Source organism: Micropterus salmoides, unplaced genomic scaffold (genome assembly GCF_014851395.1).
Source record: "Micropterus salmoides isolate LMB-PRFRI ecotype aquatic unplaced genomic scaffold, ASM1485139v1 Ms_hic_scaffold_2701, whole genome shotgun sequence".
Taxonomy (NCBI): Eukaryota; Metazoa; Chordata; class Actinopteri; order Centrarchiformes; family Centrarchidae; genus Micropterus; species Micropterus salmoides.
In genome coordinates, this window is record NW_024041931.1 from 3,378 (window position 1) to 25,000 (window position 21,623).

General features: G+C 39.4%; 2 protein-coding genes across 3 annotated transcripts; both read right to left on the reverse strand.

Annotated features, from left to right (window-relative positions):
• Window positions 1-289: 289 nt before the first annotated feature.
• impdh2 (IMP (inosine 5'-monophosphate) dehydrogenase 2) lies at window positions 290-16,600 on the reverse strand. Of its 2 annotated transcripts, none has more exons than XM_038739785.1 (14): window positions 16,144-16,600; window positions 14,302-14,350; window positions 13,364-13,465; window positions 13,175-13,249; window positions 12,430-12,636; window positions 11,807-11,894; window positions 11,482-11,681; window positions 10,103-10,193; window positions 9,619-9,714; window positions 5,395-5,538; window positions 4,450-4,594; window positions 2,399-2,542; window positions 961-1,044; window positions 290-700 (listed from the first exon to the last, which is right to left on the reverse strand). In XM_038739785.1, exons 1-14 carry the CDS (start codon window positions 16,239-16,241, stop codon window positions 679-681), a joined length of 1,545 nt encoding a protein of 514 aa, XP_038595713.1. In that variant the 5' UTR covers window positions 16,242-16,600; the 3' UTR covers window positions 290-678. The 2 variants fall into 2 exon arrangements, with proteins under 2 accessions (XP_038595713.1, XP_038595714.1); XM_038739786.1 differs by having other exon boundaries at window positions 16,087-16,217.
• A 3,137-nt stretch (window positions 16,601-19,737) lies between these two features.
• LOC119919378 (E3 ubiquitin-protein ligase ARIH2-like) lies at window positions 19,738-21,592 on the reverse strand (the record flags this gene model as incomplete). Its single annotated transcript, XM_038739787.1, is given in 1 exon segment — window positions 19,738-21,592. A coding segment is annotated over 1 exon segment (73 nt), but the record flags the coding sequence as incomplete, so codon positions are not given.
• Between the last annotated feature and the right edge of the window lie 31 nt (window positions 21,593-21,623).

Consider the following 21,623-nt stretch of genomic DNA (forward strand, 5'->3'; position numbering starts at 1 on the left):
CATCTGGAACTTTAACCAGTGCTATATTTGTTAGGTCTGCCTTCAAAAATATATAATATTTAGTCAAAGACCAACTTCATAAATGATGGGATTGTCACCCCTGGTTTCCTACACCAGATAAACAGAAACTAGATCTGTTGGTTGTTGAGCTGACCGTTTCTCATTAGACACCACAAGCTGCAGCACGTCTTCTTAGGTTAAGCCTCTCCTCTGCACGTAACATGAGAATCCAGCAATAACCTACTACACATAAATGTTAGTCCAAATTATAAACAACTGACAGTTGATAGCGGCTCTTGGAAAAACATGCTTTATTATTAGACAAATTTTTTGTCTTACAATGGACACACCAGACATTTTATGTTATCCAAACATGAAAGGCAAAGGAGGACTCAACCACACGTGCACTGATTGATAAATGCTTACTTCTCCTTCACTCACACAAACGACTTTGCTAAACAGACAATGCATAGATGACACTGGCAGGAAGACTGATGGATCCTTAGGGGTGTGTGTGTGTGTGTGTGTGTGTGTGTGTCAAATCTTGACAGACTAATTTGTATGAAAAGTTAATTGTGAAAATGTAGAGTATTAATCTAGGATGGTCTGGCATGTGCATTTGCATAATGTTTCTGTGGGAAGGACTCTCCATCTGTAGGCTGAATGGCTGGCTTCTTCTCAAAACAGACGTTTCTCATAACTGTTGGAGAAAGAAGAGTCGGTTAGTGAGGAAAAGATCACATAGCTAGCTATAATGCTCCCTGAGGTTTCCTGTTAAGACAGACTGGAGGCGCTAAAGAGGAAGTTTAACTGAAAGCTTGTGTGACTGAACTTTTAAGATGATGGAATATGAAACCAAACAACAACAAAGTTGTATCTATGTAGTTGAGTAGATCTGTACAGAAGAAACACCAGTTTTTGTTGCGGGGGGTGTGTGTGTGTGTGTGTGCGTGTGTGTACCTGTGCAGGCTATGGACACCACCCTCCATTTGAGCTGACGTTGTCCTCTTTTCAAATTTCAGATCTCCAGAGTACATCATGGCTCTGCCAGGAGGAAGAAATGCTGTTACAAAACAGTTTGGCACAAGGGGAAGAATAAATTGTGACACAAACGGCAGGCCAGTGCCAAGGCTAAAGCTGTATCCCAAATCAATGACTTTCATTGCCACAGAATACTGTTATAGCAGTTAGTATGTGGCAGACAATAATATAAGATATGCCTTTTATTGATCCCCTGTAGGGGAAATTCGTGCTGGCACAGCTGCGCAGAAGAATGTAAAGAACAAGATACAATTAAGTTACTGAGCGGGGTCACCATTGCTGTGCTGAATCAAAAACTGCAGAGTTCCAAACCTCCTCTGACAACAACATCAGCACAAAAACTCTCTGCCGGGAGCTTCATGGCATGGGTTTCCATGGCCAAGCAGCTGCATGCAAGCTAGTGTTGTACTACTTGAGACTGGTTTTAAGACCACTTTTTTATGGTCTTGTCTCAGACTTGACCGCATTTGTACTCTGTCTTGTCTCTGTTTCGGACATTGGAGGACTTGGGATTTTATTTCAAGACCAGTCAAGACCATGACTTTGGGAATATCAATAAATTTCTTTTGCATTGTCTGCATGCTAACTTTGATTGGATGTAAAACATACGGCTTCAAATGCAACCAATAACCCTAATTAAAAATGTGTTGTTAGTGTTAACCACTGTTCCCCCTCCCCACGATGGTAAACATGGAAAAGGAGTGTTGAATAAAGATACTTACGTTGATTTCTGCTCTTAGTGTTTGTATGTGGGTGTTTTAATGGGAATGTGGATCTTTCAGATCAATTTGAGAAGTACCTATGATCTCGTTCCACATTTTATTGTAACATTTCTGTACACATATTTTGAAGGAGCACTCAGTCAAGGTGAGTTAGATGAAATGAGAAGACTTCAATATTGGGAGGGGTTAAATTGTTTTATACCAACTAAATGAAAGGTCAGATTAATAAACTAGTCAGAAAAAAGTGAATGTATGCTGGACATAATATACTGATTACCAGCCAGTCAGATTTGTACACATTACACTGTACAAATCTGACTGTTAACACATTATATAGGCCAAAACAGCTATTTTGACAAACATATGAAAAAATACCACCCAGCCTAGTACAATATGGCAAAGATGTATTGCACTGAGTGTACTGAATTTTTCAGACGAAAGTTATTAGTCAATGCATTCATGAAGCTTATATAGAATTAAATACTGTATTACATGAGAATTATAATTCCAGATGGAAAATCCCCTAATATTTTACTATTCTGTACCCAAGCATTTTATTATCGATTATTTTCTCTTCTATGGTCCCTTAAGGCTCAGTAGAATGCAGTTTTAAACACTTATCTGTGTGTTTTTACCTGAGCTGTGTAAGGCTCTTGGCTCCGATATCCTGACAGGAGTGCTGAATGCCAGCCAGCAGGTAGGGAACAAACTTATGGATTGAGCCTTTGTCCTGCACCGCTCCAGAAACACCCTGAGCAACTTTAATCTTATCACTCTCACTGTGAGGAAAGAGGAGGGGGAAAAGATTGAATTATATGATAGGGTTAGTGGCATACAATAAGTGTGAACTTTTGTAGCTATCAAAAATTGACATTTAAAGCAGATCGTCTTGTACAACATGTATACTGCTACTGTGTGGCTAATGATTTGATCCATAATAAGGTGACTGCATTAAAGTCTTTTGAAAACTCTTCCTTTTGAGAGTGTTGTGATATTTACTATCAAACTATAATAAACCTTTAATAGTATTAGGTAAAATGTCTGCCAACACTACAAATCTGTGAAACACAGGTTACCCATGTGTAATAATAACCATATATAACTTTTTAAAAACAAGTCAATAAGATCCAAAACACAAGACATAAAACATGATCAAATAATTCAGTTAAGAAAACCATAAAATAATAATACATTTATAGCAGAGATTTAAGAGAGAGCACTGAGTTTGCCTGCTTGAGATCCCCATGCAGGGTTTTCTACTTGTGAGAGGCGCGGTAACCTTTAGTCACAAGTTGAGATTTTGGAACTATTAGTACGGTCCTGCCAGATGATCTTAAGCAGGGATCAGGCTCAAAGGAAGTTAGCAGATCAAAGGTATAGGCAGGAGCCTGACCATTCAAGGCTTTCACAACAATCTTGAATTCTAAAACTCACAGGTAACCAATGAAGGGAAGAAAGGATTGTTGATGTGGATGTGGTCGCTTCTCTTAGTATGAGTTTTAGGGTAATCCCAAATTATAAACTTTGGTCAATTGTAATAATACAATCTGTATCATCCCCAACATGAGCAAGCAAAAAGTGCTTGCTCATGGTCTCTGTAAATAATAATAAAAAGTGCGGTCTAGATTAGGGCTGTCACAAGATACTTCGGTACCAAGTCGATGCCAAAATTTAAAAAAAACATGGTGGTACTCGTTTTTCTACAGTACCGTATGTACCGGGGATCCAACACATGGACAGGGTGAAGTTATTTTAATATTTAACATTCGGTTTTCACAGCTGTTACCTTCAATAGCTCTGTGTGAAAGCCTCAATTTCTCCCAGTTTTGTGATATGTTGAAGAGCTAACTTAGAAAGATGTTTAACAGTATTGATCAACTCAAAATCACCAAAGATGACGATGCAGTTTACAGCACAAAGAAAACGCATCTGACACCATAGTGGAGTAGAGGACCATCTTAAAAGGTGCATTACAATCCATTTCAATTATCAATAACTTTAGATAATAACAGAAATCTCAAACAATACAGATGATGTCCACCCTTTAACATTTCACACCTGTGAATTAAGTTAAGAAAATATATTAATTAATTAAGTACATTGCAAGTTTTTAATTTCAATAGCTCGCTCATCTATGATTATATTGACATCAAATCATCTGTCCATCTGTCCTGGACATCCTCTCTTTCACAGGAGTTAATTTCCTGAAAAGCGGGGCAGGGCTTGTCTTATAAAGCCTATGTTTTTATGTAGCGCATCATCCTGGAGCAGATATGGTAAATATGGCCATGATGCCACCCAGAGGACGATGCGCAAAGCAACACCGCTTCACACAAGACACAGAGGGGATAACGTGAAGCTACCTGAGCTACCTGAGCGCTACAAAAACAGAACTGATAGCATAGATAGTGGTGGCGGCAGCAGCACACGCAAGTCTGACAGCTGGTCCCCTTACAACTGAGAGAAAAGGAAGAGGTCTTTCGTGATCAGCTAATCAGAAAAAGTCTGGCCAGGTAATTAGCCTCAGCTAAGGCCGATTTTTCGAAATTTCTGGTATCGTGACATCCCCAGTCTAGATCTTCTGCTGTATATGAAAATGCAATGAAATAACTTCTTTATGAATTGGCACTAAATAAATGAAATTGAAATAAATTCAACTGAAAGCCCTGTTTTTGTACTTCTATACCTGAAGTATCTGGTCTGGGAGCCCAGGTTTTTGTCCATGGCATCCAAGGAGCCCATCCCTCGGTATTTCTTCAACCGGATGCCGTCAGAGAAGAAATATTCACCAGGAGCTTCACTGGTGGCAGCCAGAAGAGAGCCCATCATCACTGGACACAGAGGGAAGTTAAGTTATTAAATGGGAAGACTAGGAGAAGACTAGAAGACAAGAGATTAATGATGCCTAACTGAAAGGCTTCATTGGTATAAAAGTTGGGGGAAAGTTAGTCTTTTTGCTTTATTCCTCCAGTGCAATTAAGATTTCACACCAAGCGAAGTATACAACATAATCCAAATCTACTGTTCAAATTATAATCCTCAGTATGGAAGCCTATTAAAATGACGATGTAACGTTCACAATGAAAATGTAATTCCACAATAGCGTTTAAACTGTCCACATGTTATTTGAGTACTTCCTTGTCATTTTTAATCTTGTTTAGGAGTTCTGTGAGCATATTAAAATGAAAATGGAAATGCTGTTTGACATAAATTTGCATTGTAATTTTTATTGTGACTTGTGGCATTTTATTAAAACATTTGAATCATCTTGTGAATATTGGCCACTGTATATAGCCTTTCCATTTTCATTTTAATATGATCATGGAACATTTCAATTTAAAAATGCAGCTGCTGTCAACACAAAATCAGCGAATCCGAACACCTAAAACAGAGAAGTTTTTGTTTTAAAACTCTGGGGTAGCGCATTATCCGCAAAACAAAAATACAATGCTACTGACTGACATTCATACCTTCTTTAAAATGGATTTGAAAAAAACAAATATAGATCTTGTAGTCAAACCTGAAGCTAAATAGTTTTATTTTTAATTTAGTCCATCTATCTCATCAATCATCAAAATATTTAAATGATAAACTCCTGCACAATGAATCTGAAACACTTATCTATCCATACCTGTGGATGCTCCCAGTGCCAGGGCTTTGGCAATTTGCCCGACAGTCTGGATGCCGCCATCAGCGATGACCGGCACACCGAAACGCCGGGCGTACTCTGATACCTTATAGACGGCTGTAGCCTGGGGTCTGCCGCACGCCAGCACTGAAAGGAGGAAGGCGAGAGACAGAGGAGGTTTAAATGATGTAAGAGAATATCTACAGCTGTAGAAGTTGTCACGATGAGACAAGACGTAGTTCAGATGACTGTCTTTACTATTACACCGGCCTTCACCTACCAGAGAATGCACAACTAAAACTCGTGAAAAGCTAACAAAGCTAAACACAAAGCTTTCATGTTGTAAATTTGAATAAGCTGCTGGCTCTGCCACTTGTATCATCTGCTGGCTGATAATTTGATAAACTGACAATAAAAACTTCCCAAATGTAAAAAGAGAGGTCAGTTTTGATTGGCATGCACAGCGGAAAAACACAGCAAAGTGATGTTAAAAATCTTTTTTTTTGTGTCTTTGAATCACACAGTGAATGAGCAAACAAGCTGGGAACGTGTCTTTCTGTTTCTGTTCTGTTTGTTGTTGAAGAAACGTGAGATGAGGAAATTAAAATGGTCACATCAGCAGACACGACCACACTGCCCTCTGAATCCAAACCCGTCTCATACAATATATGCTGTCTCAATTAAGCCGAACATACATGCTAATCAATTGATTTAAATGAGATCTTTAAGATTTCAACCAATAATCTTTCACACCATCAAGTGAGGGACACTGGCGCTCAAATTTACTAAATGCCAACAAAGACAAACAACCTAATTCCTTTTTTACTCCTAGAGTCATTTTGCTTCCTGTGAACTCAGGGCAGCATTTATAATGTTAGTAATCCTGCTGTATTGATAGCCACGATGTAAGAGAGGAAAGCAAAGTAAACTCATGTTGATGGTAAGCAATGTTGAAGTAGGCAATTTGAATCCAGTGTGGGAATGGTGGACTCTGCCACTGACAATGAAAACAAATAAATAGAGGGGTACAGAATGTATATATTCTGAATGGCTATTGCTGAAAACAAAAATGGGTTTGAGTAAATGAAAATGTTAAGGATCGTAACTTTAATACTGAACTACAGTAGCTTATGGGAAACCTGTCAGTCTAATCTTGACTTCTAAATTATAATTTAGTACTGCTACTTTTGCTTGCTTTAGGGAAAAGTATTATGACATACAGTGTAGGTGATTATAAACCGTGTAGCCCAATCTCAATCAGATTTATTTTCAAGTTGGTTTTACACATACAAAGAATGTCTTTTTGCAAATAGGTGTTCAACAACAATAAACATATAAATAGATGAAATTAACAAAATATATACACAGGTGCATCTCAGAAAATTTGAATATTGTGGAAAAGTAAATATTTTTCTGTAACTTTTATATATTCTAGATTCGTTACATAAATTTAAATATTTCAGGCCTTTTTTTTTGTTTTAATCTTGATGATTACAGCTTATAGCTCAAAGAAATCAAAAATCCATCTCTCAAAATATTAGAATAAAGAATGTATAACACAGAAATGTCGACCTGAGAAGAGCCTTTAATCTCTCAGTCTGGTTCATTAAACACAACAACAATCATAGGGAAGACTTCTGACAGAAGAGGCTCACTCACAGTCTCCATAAGCCACACAAGGTCACTGCTGAAAGTGCTGGCTGGTCACAGAGTGCTGTATCAAAGCATATTCATGGGAAGTTGACTGAAAGGTAAAGCTGTGGTAGGAAAAGTTGAACTAGCAACAAGGATGACCGCAGTTTGTCAAGCAAAGACGAGCCAAGAACTTGAGGAGCTTCACAAGGAGTGGACTGAGGCTGGAGTCAGAGCATCAAGAGCCACCAGGCACAGACGTGTCCAGGAAATGAGCTACAAGCGTCGCGCCGCTAGTGTCAAGCCATTCCTGAACCACAAGCCGTGTCAGAAGCATCTTTCCTGGGCTAAGGAGAGAAAGAACTGGACCGTTGGCTCAGTGGTCCAAAGTCCTCTTTTCACATGAAAGTAAATTCTGCATTTCATTTGGAAATCCAGTTCCCAGAGTCTGGAGGATGAGTGGAGAGGCACAGTTTCCAAGTTGCTTGAAGTCCAGTGCAGAAGATTCCACAGTCAGTGATGGTTTGGGGTGCCATGTCATGTGCCGGTGCTGGTCCACTGTGTTTTATCAAGTCCAAAGTCAATGCAGCAGTCTACCAGGAGATTTTAGAGCACTTCATGCTTCCATCTGTTGAGAAGCTTCATGGGAATGCAGATTTCCTTCTGCAACAGTGCCAAAACCACTAGTAACTGGTTTGCTACCCATGGTACTACTGTGACTACTTGACTGGCCAGCAAAGAGAATCTGTGGTATTGTTAAGAAGAAAATGAGAGGCACCAGAACAATGCAGACAAGGCCGCTATCAAAGCAACCTGGGCCTCCATAAGGGTGACTGCCTCCATGCCACGCAGCAGTGATGCAGTAATCCATGCAGAAGGAGCCCAGACCTTTTGCATGAAGTACTGAGTGCATAAATTTACTTTTTTCAGAAGGTCGACATTTCTGTATTATACAGTTTTTATTCTAATATTTGAGATATGGATTTTTGCACGAGTGTATGTTATATATATTCAATATTCAAAAAATTATTCAATATGTTCAGTAAATCACAATCCTGTCACAGAAGCAGCACACAGAGGGTTTAGACTTAAAACCAGCCACCATCTGACCAATGGTATCCATAGGCAACCGAAGGACACAAGTGGATAGTGTCTCAATCTGATGACATCATCAAGACCAGGGACCAAAAGGTCAGTAAAGTGGGTGGAGTAAAAGCAACACTCATTTAAGATGATTTACAGATTAGTGAGAACACAGAAACAAGCAAAACCCTAAAACCCCAGAACACAAGGCCGACTCTCAAAACAAACAAATACCTGCTACCAATACCTGCTACTTCTACCAGTGCAAAGCTGTTAACCAATCAATGCAGCAGGCTGTGAAGTTTGGGGGGGGGGGGGGGGGGGGCACACTGTGACAGTGGAGCCAATGAGAGCCCACCACAGGCCAAAGGGGGTGGGAAAACTTACTGGAGTATCCCGTAACAGTGGTTGGGGTTTTGGGGCTGTGAAGCTTTATTGCTGGTGGTACACTGGGGGGAGCTGGACATGGATACACACATACACAAATACACTCATACAAACACCAGGGTGGGAGAGAATTTAAGAGGGAGAAAGCCAAGAGAATGAAGAGACAACTTAAGTCAGAGATAACAAGATGCACACAGACACTACCTACTGTATGCTCAACTCTGCCAGACAAATCACAGCTAAAAGTAAACCAATGACAATTTAGATTCAAAATCCAAAAGTTGTTTTTACAAAAAATCTGTTTAAATTCAAATCAGCTTCATTTTCTCTGTGAACTGACCCCTAAATGCACAATTTAACCAACTACAGCCAGTTGGTCACCATGCCATATCGGGTGATCACAGTACCTGACATGACATGGCGAACAGAAATGTCAGACTGATCCCTGACCAATCATAGCTTGTCTTATACAACCTGCATAACTTAATGGCAAAAGGCACCAGAGACAGACTTCCAGGATCAGAACTGTCAACACACACTGCACCCTAATCAGAGCACGTCACAGACATCAAACTATCTGAGAGAAGGCAAAATTATTCTGACATGCTTGCTTTCCATCTGAGCCTCCTGAGTCCTACGTGCAGAATCCGTTATCTTCCACTAAGACATACTACCCAGGAATTGATGAACCACATAATATTTTTGTGTCATCACCGAGCTGATATGTACAGGTGCCTATTGTGAAAAGGTTTCCTGTAATTTAATTCAAAAAGTGAAACTTTCATATAATTGAGATATATAGAAATTTAATATTTAAATTTATGTGTAATAAATCTAGAATATATGAAAGTTTCACTTTTGGACTTAAGTTACAGAAAAAAAAGAACACTTTTTACAATATTTTACTTTATATTTCTGAGATGCACCTGTAGTTTGGTCCCAGCATTAGGATCAGTCAAGCAAAGCAGATATTTAACATCCCACTTTCTACTGCCAAAATAAAGGCAATCAAAATGTTGAACAAAATGACTTGATTTTACTTTCAGCCTTTGATTGGCATTTACTGCATTAAAGGCTCCAGACTGGCTGACTGTTGGGGGGGGGGGGGGGGGGGGGGTCACTCACCTTCCTGTGTGATGCAGATGGAGCCGCTGCCCATACCCACTCTTAGCGCATCCACTCCTGCATCAATCAGGTTCTTAGCCTGAGCTGCAGTCACCACTGCAGCAGACATGGGGAGACAGAGAGGCTGTTGGAGCTCGATAACGACAATGTTCTTGCAATGTGTCCCTCTAACTTTAAGCAATGTGATCAACAAGCCACTACAACTGAAACTATTTTCATTAGTATTGGGGGCATCAAGGAAACTTAACCAATTGTTTGGACACTGAGAAACATGACACAGCTGATCTTTTTGCAGTCACAGCCAATGACAAACACTGGCTCAGTGTGAGTCCCCTTTTAATAAATATGATTGATATAAATATGATTGATATATATATGATTTTGACTAACCATCAACAGGTCAGTAAACAAGTGCAAATGTAAGGAAAGACCTTTTCTGGTTATTTTGACATGTTGGTGCATAGGTAAAGATAAGTGTAGTTACCATTGCCTCCGATGACCTGTAGGTTTGGATACTTTTCTTTTATATATTTGATCATATTGATCTGGAAGATTGAGTTGCCCTGGGATGAGTCCTGCAGGTACAGAAGGAACACAAAACATTTTTATTTACAGAGCATCACAAATCTCAATTTGTTCACTTAACAGCTAGTAGACGACCTAAAACCTAAGTCAAATGTAGGGAATCCAGATCAAATCTGTCTGAACACCATTACACTTTATCCCAAGTTTGAGATCAAAGTTTTCATCGCTGTGGATCATCTCTAATTAACCCGCTGCTGCTGGGGCACAAAACCCAGGTCTGATCCTAGGATGCATGTTCGAGTCATGAAAAACATAATCTCTCATTAACCCACTCAGTGGCAGCAAGTCTTTACAAAATTGAATAAATTGTATATTGTATACAAAAAAAATGCAGACTTGTTTCATTGATTTTGATATCTGGTCTGTCATGCACCGGAGTCCCTCAATGATTACTACACTATGTAAACCCAGTTAATCTATTACAAATCTGTGAAAGAGCTCACTTTAAGTCTTTTCAGCAGTTCCAGTACTGACCAGTGTTGCGAGATCTCACAAGAGAAACAAGCAACCAGGTCTATGGAAACAAGCCCAAGTGAAGCGACTTGGCTTTCCAAAACATGAATAAATAAAAAGCCCAAAACAGGCAACCTTACTAGGGATGTACCGAAATGAAAATTCTTTGCCAAAGCCAAAACCAAATATAATGAAAAAAATTGTCGAACACCAAACAAGTACATTCACATTTTTTCCTTTTATTTTGCCATTGCATACATTAAATAATCAAAATGTTTTTAACTCAGTGTTTCCCACAGGATTTGGAGAGACTATGGGGGAGTAGATCCAAGGCCCAAGAGGGTCCGGTAAAGTACATTACATGTGTCCATTTACTTTTAATGGACACATGTAATATGTTTTATACTTTCTGTGAATATAATCCAATTAATCGCATCACTAGACCATACCTACCACAATGTCGCAGAGAGAGGCGCCACTTAATCCATTTATATATCACAGCATATATATGAATTTATTTTGCTGCTGTGTATGGGGCAAGGGAAGGGGGGGAAGGAACGGAATTTGTCGACAGATCCTGCAAAAGTACAAACTATCATGCATTTATATAACATCTCCTGAGGACTTTTTTAAAGATAAATTTTGAAGGCATTTTATTGACTTTACAAAAAACAAAGCTGTGGTACTGACAACTCAGTAACAAAGCTGAAACCACTTGAAAATAGTTTATTTGTTTTTTTGGAAACAAAGTCTGTAGTGTATCTCGGTAGACTAGTGAAAGCCAGTTTGAGCCCAAGCACCTGCACTAAAGGTTCTCCTCCTTACCAGTACAATTACATCCACCCCACTCTGCGCCAGCAGGTCCAGTCGGTACTTGTCGTCATTGTGGGTGCCGATGGCAGCACCACACAGCAGCTGTTTGCGGGAGTCTTTGGAAGCCAGAGGGAAGTCTCTGTTTTTCTTCAGGTCTGTGCGGGCGATGATGGACACCAGAGAGCCCTCTTCATTCACTATAGGCAGTTTACCTGCAGGAGGAGGGAGGTTAAACATGTACAGACACTGGTAACTGGAGGTAGGCTGATACAATTCAATTAACTCAAATCTTGGGATTCCTAAAAAAAACATGCAAATCATGCATACTCCTCCTTACCTTTCTTACTCCTCTGGAGGATTTCATTGGCTTCTTTCAGCGTCACTCCAGCAGGGGCGACCACTAGATCCTCTCGCTTTGTCATCACCTGTCAAAACAGTGACACACACAGATCATAAATAAAAGGAAGAATCTAAACTCAATGCAGAGGTTTCAGAAAACGTACTATTTCTGGGAGTTTTAGTTCTTTAAAATGTGACTGTGATATAAAAGTGAAAAACAGATCTATAGAAAATTTAAAAAATGTACTTGAATTTGAGCTTGGCTTTTACATCTATATATATATATATAAATTTTATTTGTTTATATATGTACACATACACACACACACACACACACACACACACGCGGTAGACCCCCTGAAACAACTAGTTTTGGCAGATATATTGGCAGATATGCAAGAAGACACATTATACACGCATTTATGCATATGCTGCCTTATTATTATTTATTTCAACATTAATATATTCAACTATATCAGTCCCAAAACCTCAGTATGTACTTAAATTCTTAGCAATTGAATACCAATATGTATCATAAAATCTTTATTCATCAATTTCATCCAGCTTTAAACATCATAGTACTTATAAATCACTTAAGGCTTATGTCAAAAGCCCAACAACCTCGCTCAGTGGCAGGCCGTGGTCCTCCTCCTTCAGAAAATCGATGTCTCTGGAAGAGATGATGCCCACCAGCTTGCCGCCCATTTTGCCGTTGTCTGTGATGGGGATTCCGCAGAAGCCGTGACGAGCCTTGGCCTGGAAGACGTCCCGTACACACTTGTTGGGGCTCATCACCACAGGGTCCGTGATGAAGCCCTGCTCGTAACGCTGGAGGACGTAGGGAAGGAGGGAAGTGAGGAAAAGGAGGTTTGAAGAAGAATAAAGGGCAAGAGAAAGAGCAGAGGTGTAGAACAAAAATTTAAAAAAAAAATGGAAAATGGGTGTAAGAGCCAGCATAGGAAGGAAGGAAGGAAGGAAAGAAAGAAAGAAAAGAAAGAAAAAGTAACAGCAGGGGAAAGCGTGTAAGGGAGTCAATTAGGGAGGGTTGGATAAAGAATATGTGAGTGTTCCACTATCTACACTCTAGAGCAGAGGAGCAAGGGAATATATTTCCAACTGACAGCAGCAAACAAAAACAGAGAAGAACAAAGACAAAGAGAAGCAGATGTAAGATAAAAGTTGAGGGGGAAAAAAAGGATCAAACAATCATGTGAAAGACTGAGGAGACTGGAAAAACAAAGATGACATGAAGGATAAATAGATAAGAAAGAATCTTAAAAGACAAAAGATAAGATGATGAAAGAAAGTGAAGAAGGGCTGAAGGAGTACAGAGAGAAAATAAAACCATACAGATAATAATCATCACCTTGACTTTGCGAACTTCATTGGCCTGGAACTCTGGAGTACAGTTGTGGTGGATGAAGCCAATACCGCCCGTTAGCTGGGAGGAGACAATACTTCAGTATGTGGGATTGGCATAGTATGCAAACACAATAGCAGGAACAATAAACACCCTAATAATGTAAAAGAAACAATTTGCTTGCTTCATACTTACCGCCATTGCGATGGCCATGCTGGCCTCTGTGACAGTGTCCATTGGAGAGGAGACGAGGGGAGTTTTCATGGTGATTTGTTTGGTGAGTGCTGAGGTCAGGTCCTGGACAAAGACATCAGGGGCCTCATTACAGAAACATATCCTAACTGCTAAAAGTTTCATAGACAGGAAAAATCCTATCTTCCTATTACAGAAGCTAAACTCATCATGGCTGTGCCTTATCCCATCTCAGACCTTGTATCTTATAGAACTGTAAACTTGATTCTTCAAATCATCCAGCGATGCATGTATCTGAGTTTAGAACAAGACTGCCTGTGACAGCCAGCTTTGACAACAGCTGTCTCACTTCATTGCCCCTTACTAGCTAGCTTGCTATAACAGACAATGGGTCTGAAAAGGCAACCCCACCGTTTTGGGAAGTTTTCATCCCAATTATCAGCTTGGGATAAAGATTTCAGTGGACAAAGCATGTTGATCAAACTCAAAACGAATCGCCTTGACAATCAATATACACCCATTAACACATGGTCCTGAAATTTAAAGTCTCATCATACAGTTTGAGTAACCTTTTAATCATAATATGTTGGTGTTCATGTTGTTCCCCAGGTTTATTGTAATTGCCATTAGGACCTAACAACAGTGGTGCTGCTATTTTTAGCAGTTATTTATAATGTCTTTGCCATCTCAGGATAGCTAACTTTCTTACCTAACTAAGGAAATGTTTCAGTTAGGTCTGTTCTGTAATAAACAAATTCCTATGCTAACATTAGATAACAGCATTTAGGATACATGTTTTTGTACCAAACACCCTAAATGTAAATAGAAAGCACAAAGCTGATAATCCTAACTCTCCCAGGCTCAAATAAGTTTAATACCACAACAGCAGCGTATGTCAGATTTTATGTGTTGGTAAATATTTGTCTGTCATCATGACTCACCACTTGATCTGCTGTGAAGTCAATGTAGCCTGGCAAAATCAGGAAGTCGCTGAAAGACAGACCAGACAAGGTTAGGGCAGCTAATATTACATAGACTATGGTCTAGACCTGCTCTATATGAAAAATGCACTGAGATAACTTTGTTTTGAAAATTATGAATTGGCACTTACTGAAGAAAACTGAATTGACAGCTAATGAAGACACAAACAATTTAATGCATAATCTGAAACCTCACATTCCAAAACTAAGAACTAAAACCTTAAGACTAACATCAACACATATTTAGGTCAAGTCTGTAAATAGTAACGTTGTTAATATTTTCCAGCCAAATATTTTCTAGTTCAGAAATAGAAAACCAAGAAGGCACTCAAGGAAAAGTGTGACTAAAACTACTCCGAGTGGGACATGACATGAATTACTTTCTCTGGAATCCTCAGGTGGTGTCATGTATCGGGTCAGACAACTTTTTAAATGCAAAGCATGCCGATGAATGTGGCAGTGAGACCCATGTGACAATGAGAACAAGAAGATGCAGAGGGCAAAATGGTGTGTTCAGGCATGTGACATGAGTGAACCACTACTATGCTTTAAAACACTGGCAAAAGCATACAAATTTAATCAATTAAATCATGGCCTCAGTGGGTCAAAGGGTCATCAATACACATTAGCTTTTGGCAATTTTAAAAAGACATCACTTTGTAAAGTGGTAGATATAGAAATATATTGATGTCATGATATGAGCAAAGATATAATCTGTGATTTTGGACAGGAAAGGTGCCAACATCTAGTCATTACGATCTGTGCTTTGCTGAACAGTGGACTAACACGTAGATGCTCTAAATATAGCCAGGGGCCAACAAGCCCTAAATTTGGGACCTGTGTGTGTATATAAGTTATGTTTCCCCCTCTCATTTCCAAGAGCCCAAAATCCAGACTACAGAAATGTTTTCACTTTTTAAATCCAGGTACTTTACTTACCAGAAATACTACAGTTTGTGGCTGGCAATGTGTAATTTAAAAGGTCAAAACAATCAACTGTCTGCAGGTAAAGGTCAACAGTCATAAAAATGCTGCCAAGTGTGATCTCCCAGTTAATATAAACACAAAGAGACTAGTTGTACCAACTTTGTACCAACCACAACGTGATTTCTTATATTGTTTCATTTAATACATTCCATACTTTGGGGGCACTTATTTTAAGAACATCAAATTAAAGACAAATTTGGGCTCTGGTAACTTCTAATGTACACTTGCGATTACTTTGGACATTTAGGAGACACTCCAATTTTAAACATTAAGTTCAGCTTGTGACAATAATTATCTGGCAGTCTGTGAAAACAGCTGTATTATTTCTTCAGTGGATCTGGAAGCACTCTCTCAAGTTTTTATTTTATTTTGAACCTGACAAGGTCACTATGATGTAAGATCAAGTGGGTTTGGAGCTTGACTCATCCTAGTTATAACTTATCCATTTAAAAAGGTAGTAGCTCAATGTTTCTTTGAACAAATAATGGATCGATTAAATCAGTAATGTACCAAAAGACTGAGTCTGACTCGAATGACAGTTTGCTTTTAACTTCTAACAATTATATTACTGTCAATCATTCATCCAATACTGACAATCAGTTATTTGGTCAACACTCCCCCAGTTGGACTTTATGCCAATCAGTGTATAACGTTAGTCCAGTCTGACTTTGGCAACAACAGATCGACTTGTTGGCCAACTGAGAAACAATCTACCAAACATTACATCAGTCACGTTAAGTAGTTCGTTGAGTGCGATACCATGCTTTGCCTGGTTAGCCCGGGGGAGAGGAGTCGGAATGATAATGGAGTCTTTACTTGTATGTCAGCCCGTCTCCTCCGTTGAACAGCTGCTGTCCCGTTAGCCCGTCATCAGGGACGTAACCGGTCTGCCCGCTGATCAGGTAGTCCGCCATGATGGTCAAATAACCCTCACCAGTCCTTCAGTCTAATAGACATAAACTTAACAAGCTGCTAAGGCAACGAGCAAATATACATATACACACACACACAGGCCCTGGAAGAAGAGACCAAGAACTCTCTTCGCCCCGAGTGCTGATCTCCTTCTGGCTTAGTTAAACTGTCCAACCGCTGTCCTGCTGCGCGCGCCTCTGGGAAGCCGGGAGGACCCGTGTCGTCTGACTCTGTTAACGGGTGGACACGGAACACAAAATGTTGCTATTAAGTCTTTTCAGTCAGAGTTTAGCTTTCATGTTCTCTCAACAGCTTCCTTCAGCACGTGTGTTACTCCCCTTTGACAGTTTTTTTTCCGACACTGACGTCACGTCCGGCCCTCAGACAAAGACAAAAAATTACTTTACGGTCGTACCTGGATGTGAAAAAAGATTCAACTCACTGGAACATACAGAAGACCCATCCATGGTTTGCGTCGTCAGCCTTTCGTCATAGTTTAGTTGGTGTACGTACTTACGGAGTACACAGCGTATGTTACTGCTGACATTTGACTTTAAAAACAAACATGTCTGTCATGGATCCTGCAACTGCTATTATCAACAACTCATTTAGCGAACACATTCTCCAAAACCTTACTGTATGGTCGGATGTTATTTGGAAAAAAGTTAATGGATTTCATAGGTTAGATATGCACTATGTGTCCCACATTATATGAACACTTCCCATTTTACAGTGGCTTCAAAACTTCATACAGCACATAAAACTATTTCACAATGCCTGTCATGCTTTGGAATAATCACTTGACGGCGCAATCCTCCCCACACTGCATGTTACTGTGTAAGTGGGTCACAAACATAAGGCCAGTAAAGTGGAGCAGTTAATACTATCTTGGAACATTGTAACACATAGCTTTATTAGGTGGTGGCAGACACCCAGAGCCCTTGTGTGAAACAAGGTGCCAATCCCATAATGTCAGAGGTGGCCTGGGTTTCTGCAGCATGTGTCAACACAATAGTGACTGTTGAAGAACTCTATATACATAGCCTACATATTATTCTAAATATAAAGTGTACAGCGTATGCATGCATTATTCTATCATTCACGTTTGCAGCACAGCTGCGGGAGAAACAAATGCAGATCTGGGGCCATATTACAGAAAGTTCCTATCCTAACTGCTTGGTAACCATGGTAATAAGGGTTAGGAAATCATTTAGGAAAAAGGCCATTACAGATTAACAGTTCCAATTCAAGATTCCTTTCTTAACTTTAGATAAGAAAAGTGTATTACAGAAGCATCCTAACCTTGTAAAATATAAAAATAAAAAAAAAACTCCCCTACTTTAGGTGTCTGTGAAGATTCTCAGTCATCCATGTCATAGTTATCCAACGAAGGTTAAAGTCAAGGGCAACTGGACTTGGTTGAAGATACTGGAAGACGTTAACTCGTTTAATCCACATGGTTGCTCTTTAATTGCTTTTACAAAATCAACAAAATGTCAACAGGCAGATCTTAATTGATTTTATCAATTTGTTTAATGACAAAACACAGAAAGGCTGTAGGTGACATAACACTAGATAATAGGGGAGACCGGGTATGGTTGTAACGTGGGGAGAGTTGTAACAACACCAATTCCATCAAATATAGATAAGTTAGGAGTTAGGTAAATACTGAAATGATCACCTACTTCCTCCCAGATCAAGCATGGTGGTTATCAAGTCTGGAAAGAGGTGCATTCAGAATATATAGAGAAAAAACTGATTTTGAGGTAAGAAAGTAAATTTTTTGACCAAGACTATTTTTTGTTTAGTATCTCAACTATTGCAGATAGAATTGCTTGACTTATATTAGATGGAAATATAGTTTCTCAGGCAACATGTGATGCACTTTTTCAATTCTAATTTCAAACCACTATGGTAATACCGCTAGCTCAACATTGGCTGACGGGGGTGGGGTGGGTTGCAACACTGATTTTAATATTCTACAGAGTACCCTTTGCAGTATGGGCCCACCAAACCGGCACCACAGGGTTACCAGTATTAATTGGTCAGCACTGTGACCAGTACTCCCCATTCACATGTTGTGCACATGTTGACGTGTGTATCGTCACTCGACCTTTTCCGTACTCTGTCTCCACCGGTGGAGAGGGTAGAAAAGCGTATGGGCAGCTTGTGAGAAGTGCCTGTGCGCAAAAAAAGTCCCAGTACGCCAAAGAGTAAATTATAGAAGTGCTGGTATACGTACCAGTGAATACTGGCTCACTTCAAGCACTGACTGTGACTCGGAATAAGAATATACACACATTGACACACACATACATACACCTATTTTTAGTTAGACCTAAGGATGTACAGATGTTCTTTAATTAGGAACATTTTAGTAGTATTAAGTATACTTTAAAGTAAGTTTATTCTATAGATAAATTTACGTACACACGAGTCATCAGACAAAGTCTGTTACAGAAAGAGTGAAACATTGTTCTTTGATATCACTACCTGTTTTGGAAGCTTATCATATAGTGTGGATTCTATTTTTGATTCTTTTGTGTGATTGTTACAACCTACCCCGCTATTGGGGTAGGTTGTAACAAGGGAACACATTGCATTGGACATCAACTCATGAGGTCTGTGATATTCTTGTAGAGGATTGAATTGGTTCCATTCGTAGTGAACATATGTGGGTTCTTTGTATAAAAATTTGAGAACTCTAGCTAAAAAAATTCAGTGAGTTATAGTTACTGAAGCAAAAAGTGTTACAACCATACCCGGTCTCCCCTATCTCATTATATAACATAATGTAAAGGCTGTAAGATGTAACAAAAGGATCCTAATGCAAGTGTTTGATAGGAGGAGATCGTTAAATTCAAGAAATACATGAAACACATGATGACGTTAGCCCGCAGCCTTTTATTCTTCTTTATTCTGTCATTAACTTTACCCAAGAACAGTAGCCTACTGGTTTTTGGCGGGGTCAGTGAGGGAGCACAGGAGGAGCCACCAATGGTTTCATCTGCTCTTTGGACACAACAGTTGCCTGTGTCTTTATTTCAATGTAAACAGACTTATGTTCTGTTGGACAGCATCTGCTGGATGACGGTGTTCTGTTGATTTATGCTACCTATCGAGATGTGCTACTCAGCGGTTCTGTGCATGACTCACAAACTTGGTCTGTTTCCACGCCCATAAATCTGTGCAACCTTGCTGTTCGACATGCCGTCGAGACAGTGGCTGATCGTCAGCAATATCAAAATAAAAAATCATTATTAGTCTATCATAATACGCTACCCCTGATATCTTAAATAAAGATGGTATAATATAGCATTTCAACATGCTCCCCATCTGCTCACAGTAGGCTGCACATGGACTGAGTAGTGGTGCAATATAAAATGATTCTACAGTGATAGAAGTATTTAACTAAAAGGATAATTAACCCATCACATTTTCTCCAGTAATATTACCATATTAGCCACCACTTGAAGCAAACACCCCATTACATTTTTGGAAATATATTGCTTTTATTTGACTCTTCTCATTGAAATTTAAGAACAACTCGGTTTAAAGGGTTTGATCTTCTGTTTATGTAGGTGCATATGTGTGTGTAATAAACACACGAGACAGGGTCTGGTTTTAAAAACTCTCAGTAACTATTTCTGTATTAATGTACAACCGTTGAAAATTACAACAATTTTTTTTTAATGTTTTTCTTTTTTCATTTTTTTTTAAAGAATCTGTCAACAGCCATTTTCCAGAAGAAATGCAAACAATGTGAGCAGGGAGAAAAGAGAAAATAAAGAGCAAATTAAAGTGAGGGGATGAAGGTAAAGAAAAAAAGAAAAAAGCACAAGATGGGGTAAGCAGGCAAATTAACAGTTAATTTTCTAAAGCGGAGTGTTTGAGCGTGTGTGTTGATGTGTGCATGCGATGTCAATGGGTGGTGCTGTAGTGTGCGTGAATGGCTGAGATTACACTTGGTGCTTCAAAACAACTGTATCATCTGATCAGTAGGGGTACAAATGCTAGCTTTTAATAATAAAGGTCTGGCACACACTGGTTTGGATCTACAATAGCTGACCACAATCAAGCAACCAGTATGAGAATGTAAAGAGAAAGATTTGACTGAGTAATTCAGTAGTGTTACTTCGGCCATAATGACTCCGTTATTTTGCTGCCAGTAGTGGCTATGGCAGGTCAGTTTTGGTACTAACACAAAGCAACAAAAAAGGGGACAAAGGGGCTGCGTTTATAGTTAAATAATGACAAATCTAAAAAAGTTGTCATCTAAACACATTCATCTTATTCTTTTGTATTTTGTGTACATGAACATGCATCACACATAGGGAAAAACTGTATTTTGTTGCCCCCAAATATTCATCTGTCCAAGTTGATAATAATGTTTGTTCAAAACAGAGCCAGGTCAGCGTCAGCGACATGGTTAATCTAAAAGTATCACACTCCACTAGCTGGCGCAGTTTTGAGATTTTGCAATACTTGAAGTAAACAAACAACCTTTTCCATAAAACCTTCCACTACTCAATCATCTTTCCTATAAGCAGTTTCTTATCCATTTATTTCAATTAACATATTGCAGTTTAGGAGGGGTGAATGCAAATGTGTGGAAAGTTCAGAATATCAACTTTGCATGTGTTCAGGCCAATTCAGCAGGCGCGACAGGTACTCTTGCACATGCAAGAGCCAGCTAGTCATTATGTTTTATGTGAAACCACCAACTACAGATCCACAATCAGTGCAGTCTCCTTAAAGAAAAATGTATTCCATTTCCCACATCTGCTTAATAACAAAACCTGCTCCATCCTTAGCAGTTTTACTCTAATGATTATTCCAGCATCGCTGGGATAATGTTGGAGAAAACAGCTGACTACTTACACAGGCAACATGTTGCTTGTGACTGCTCATGTCAGTGTCTACCCACTGTTTTCCGACACACCACAACTCATAATTTGACCATTATGATCAATTGATCAGATCTGAAAAGTTGCAACAAGTGTAACCACAGTGACTGTGATGTCCTGAAGTCAAAACAAATAAATGAGGTGAGGATGAGAAACAGAAGGAGAGATTCAATCGTGCCATTCTGTGACCCTGCAGCATTATGGGAGCGAGAGGGGGGAAAGAAAGAAAGAAGCAAATGAGCAAATGTAGAGAAGCAGAAGTAGGGGTCTGTATCACTGCACCAAGGGATGGTCATAGAAGGAGGCAAAGGTGGGAGAGGCAAGGGAGAAAGTAAGGAGGGAGATGCTGGTTCTTTGCAATCGCTGCAGAGCTTCAGGTGTCGTGGAAATCCTTCAGCAGCGTGCGTCGCCTCTGCTCAGCAATGTGCATCTGATTCTCCAGATCCTGTAAAAACATAGAAAAAACATCAGTTATTA

What these genes read in the sequence shown, in the direction of transcription:
- impdh2 (XM_038739785.1), bottom strand. Translation starts at nt 16,241, where the DNA reads ATGGCGGACTACCTGATCAGCGGGCAGACCGGTTACGTCCCTGATGAC. An exon ending in GGAGACGGGCTGACATACAA is followed by an intron (nt 14,351 to 16,143) that starts GTAAAGACTCCA and finishes TCTGTCTTTCAG; the next exon opens with CGACTTCCTGATTTTGCCAG. An exon ending in TCCCAGACCAGATACTTCAG is followed by an intron (nt 2,543 to 4,449) that starts GTATAGAAGTAC and finishes CTTTCCTCACAG; the next exon opens with TGAGAGTGATAAGATTAAAG.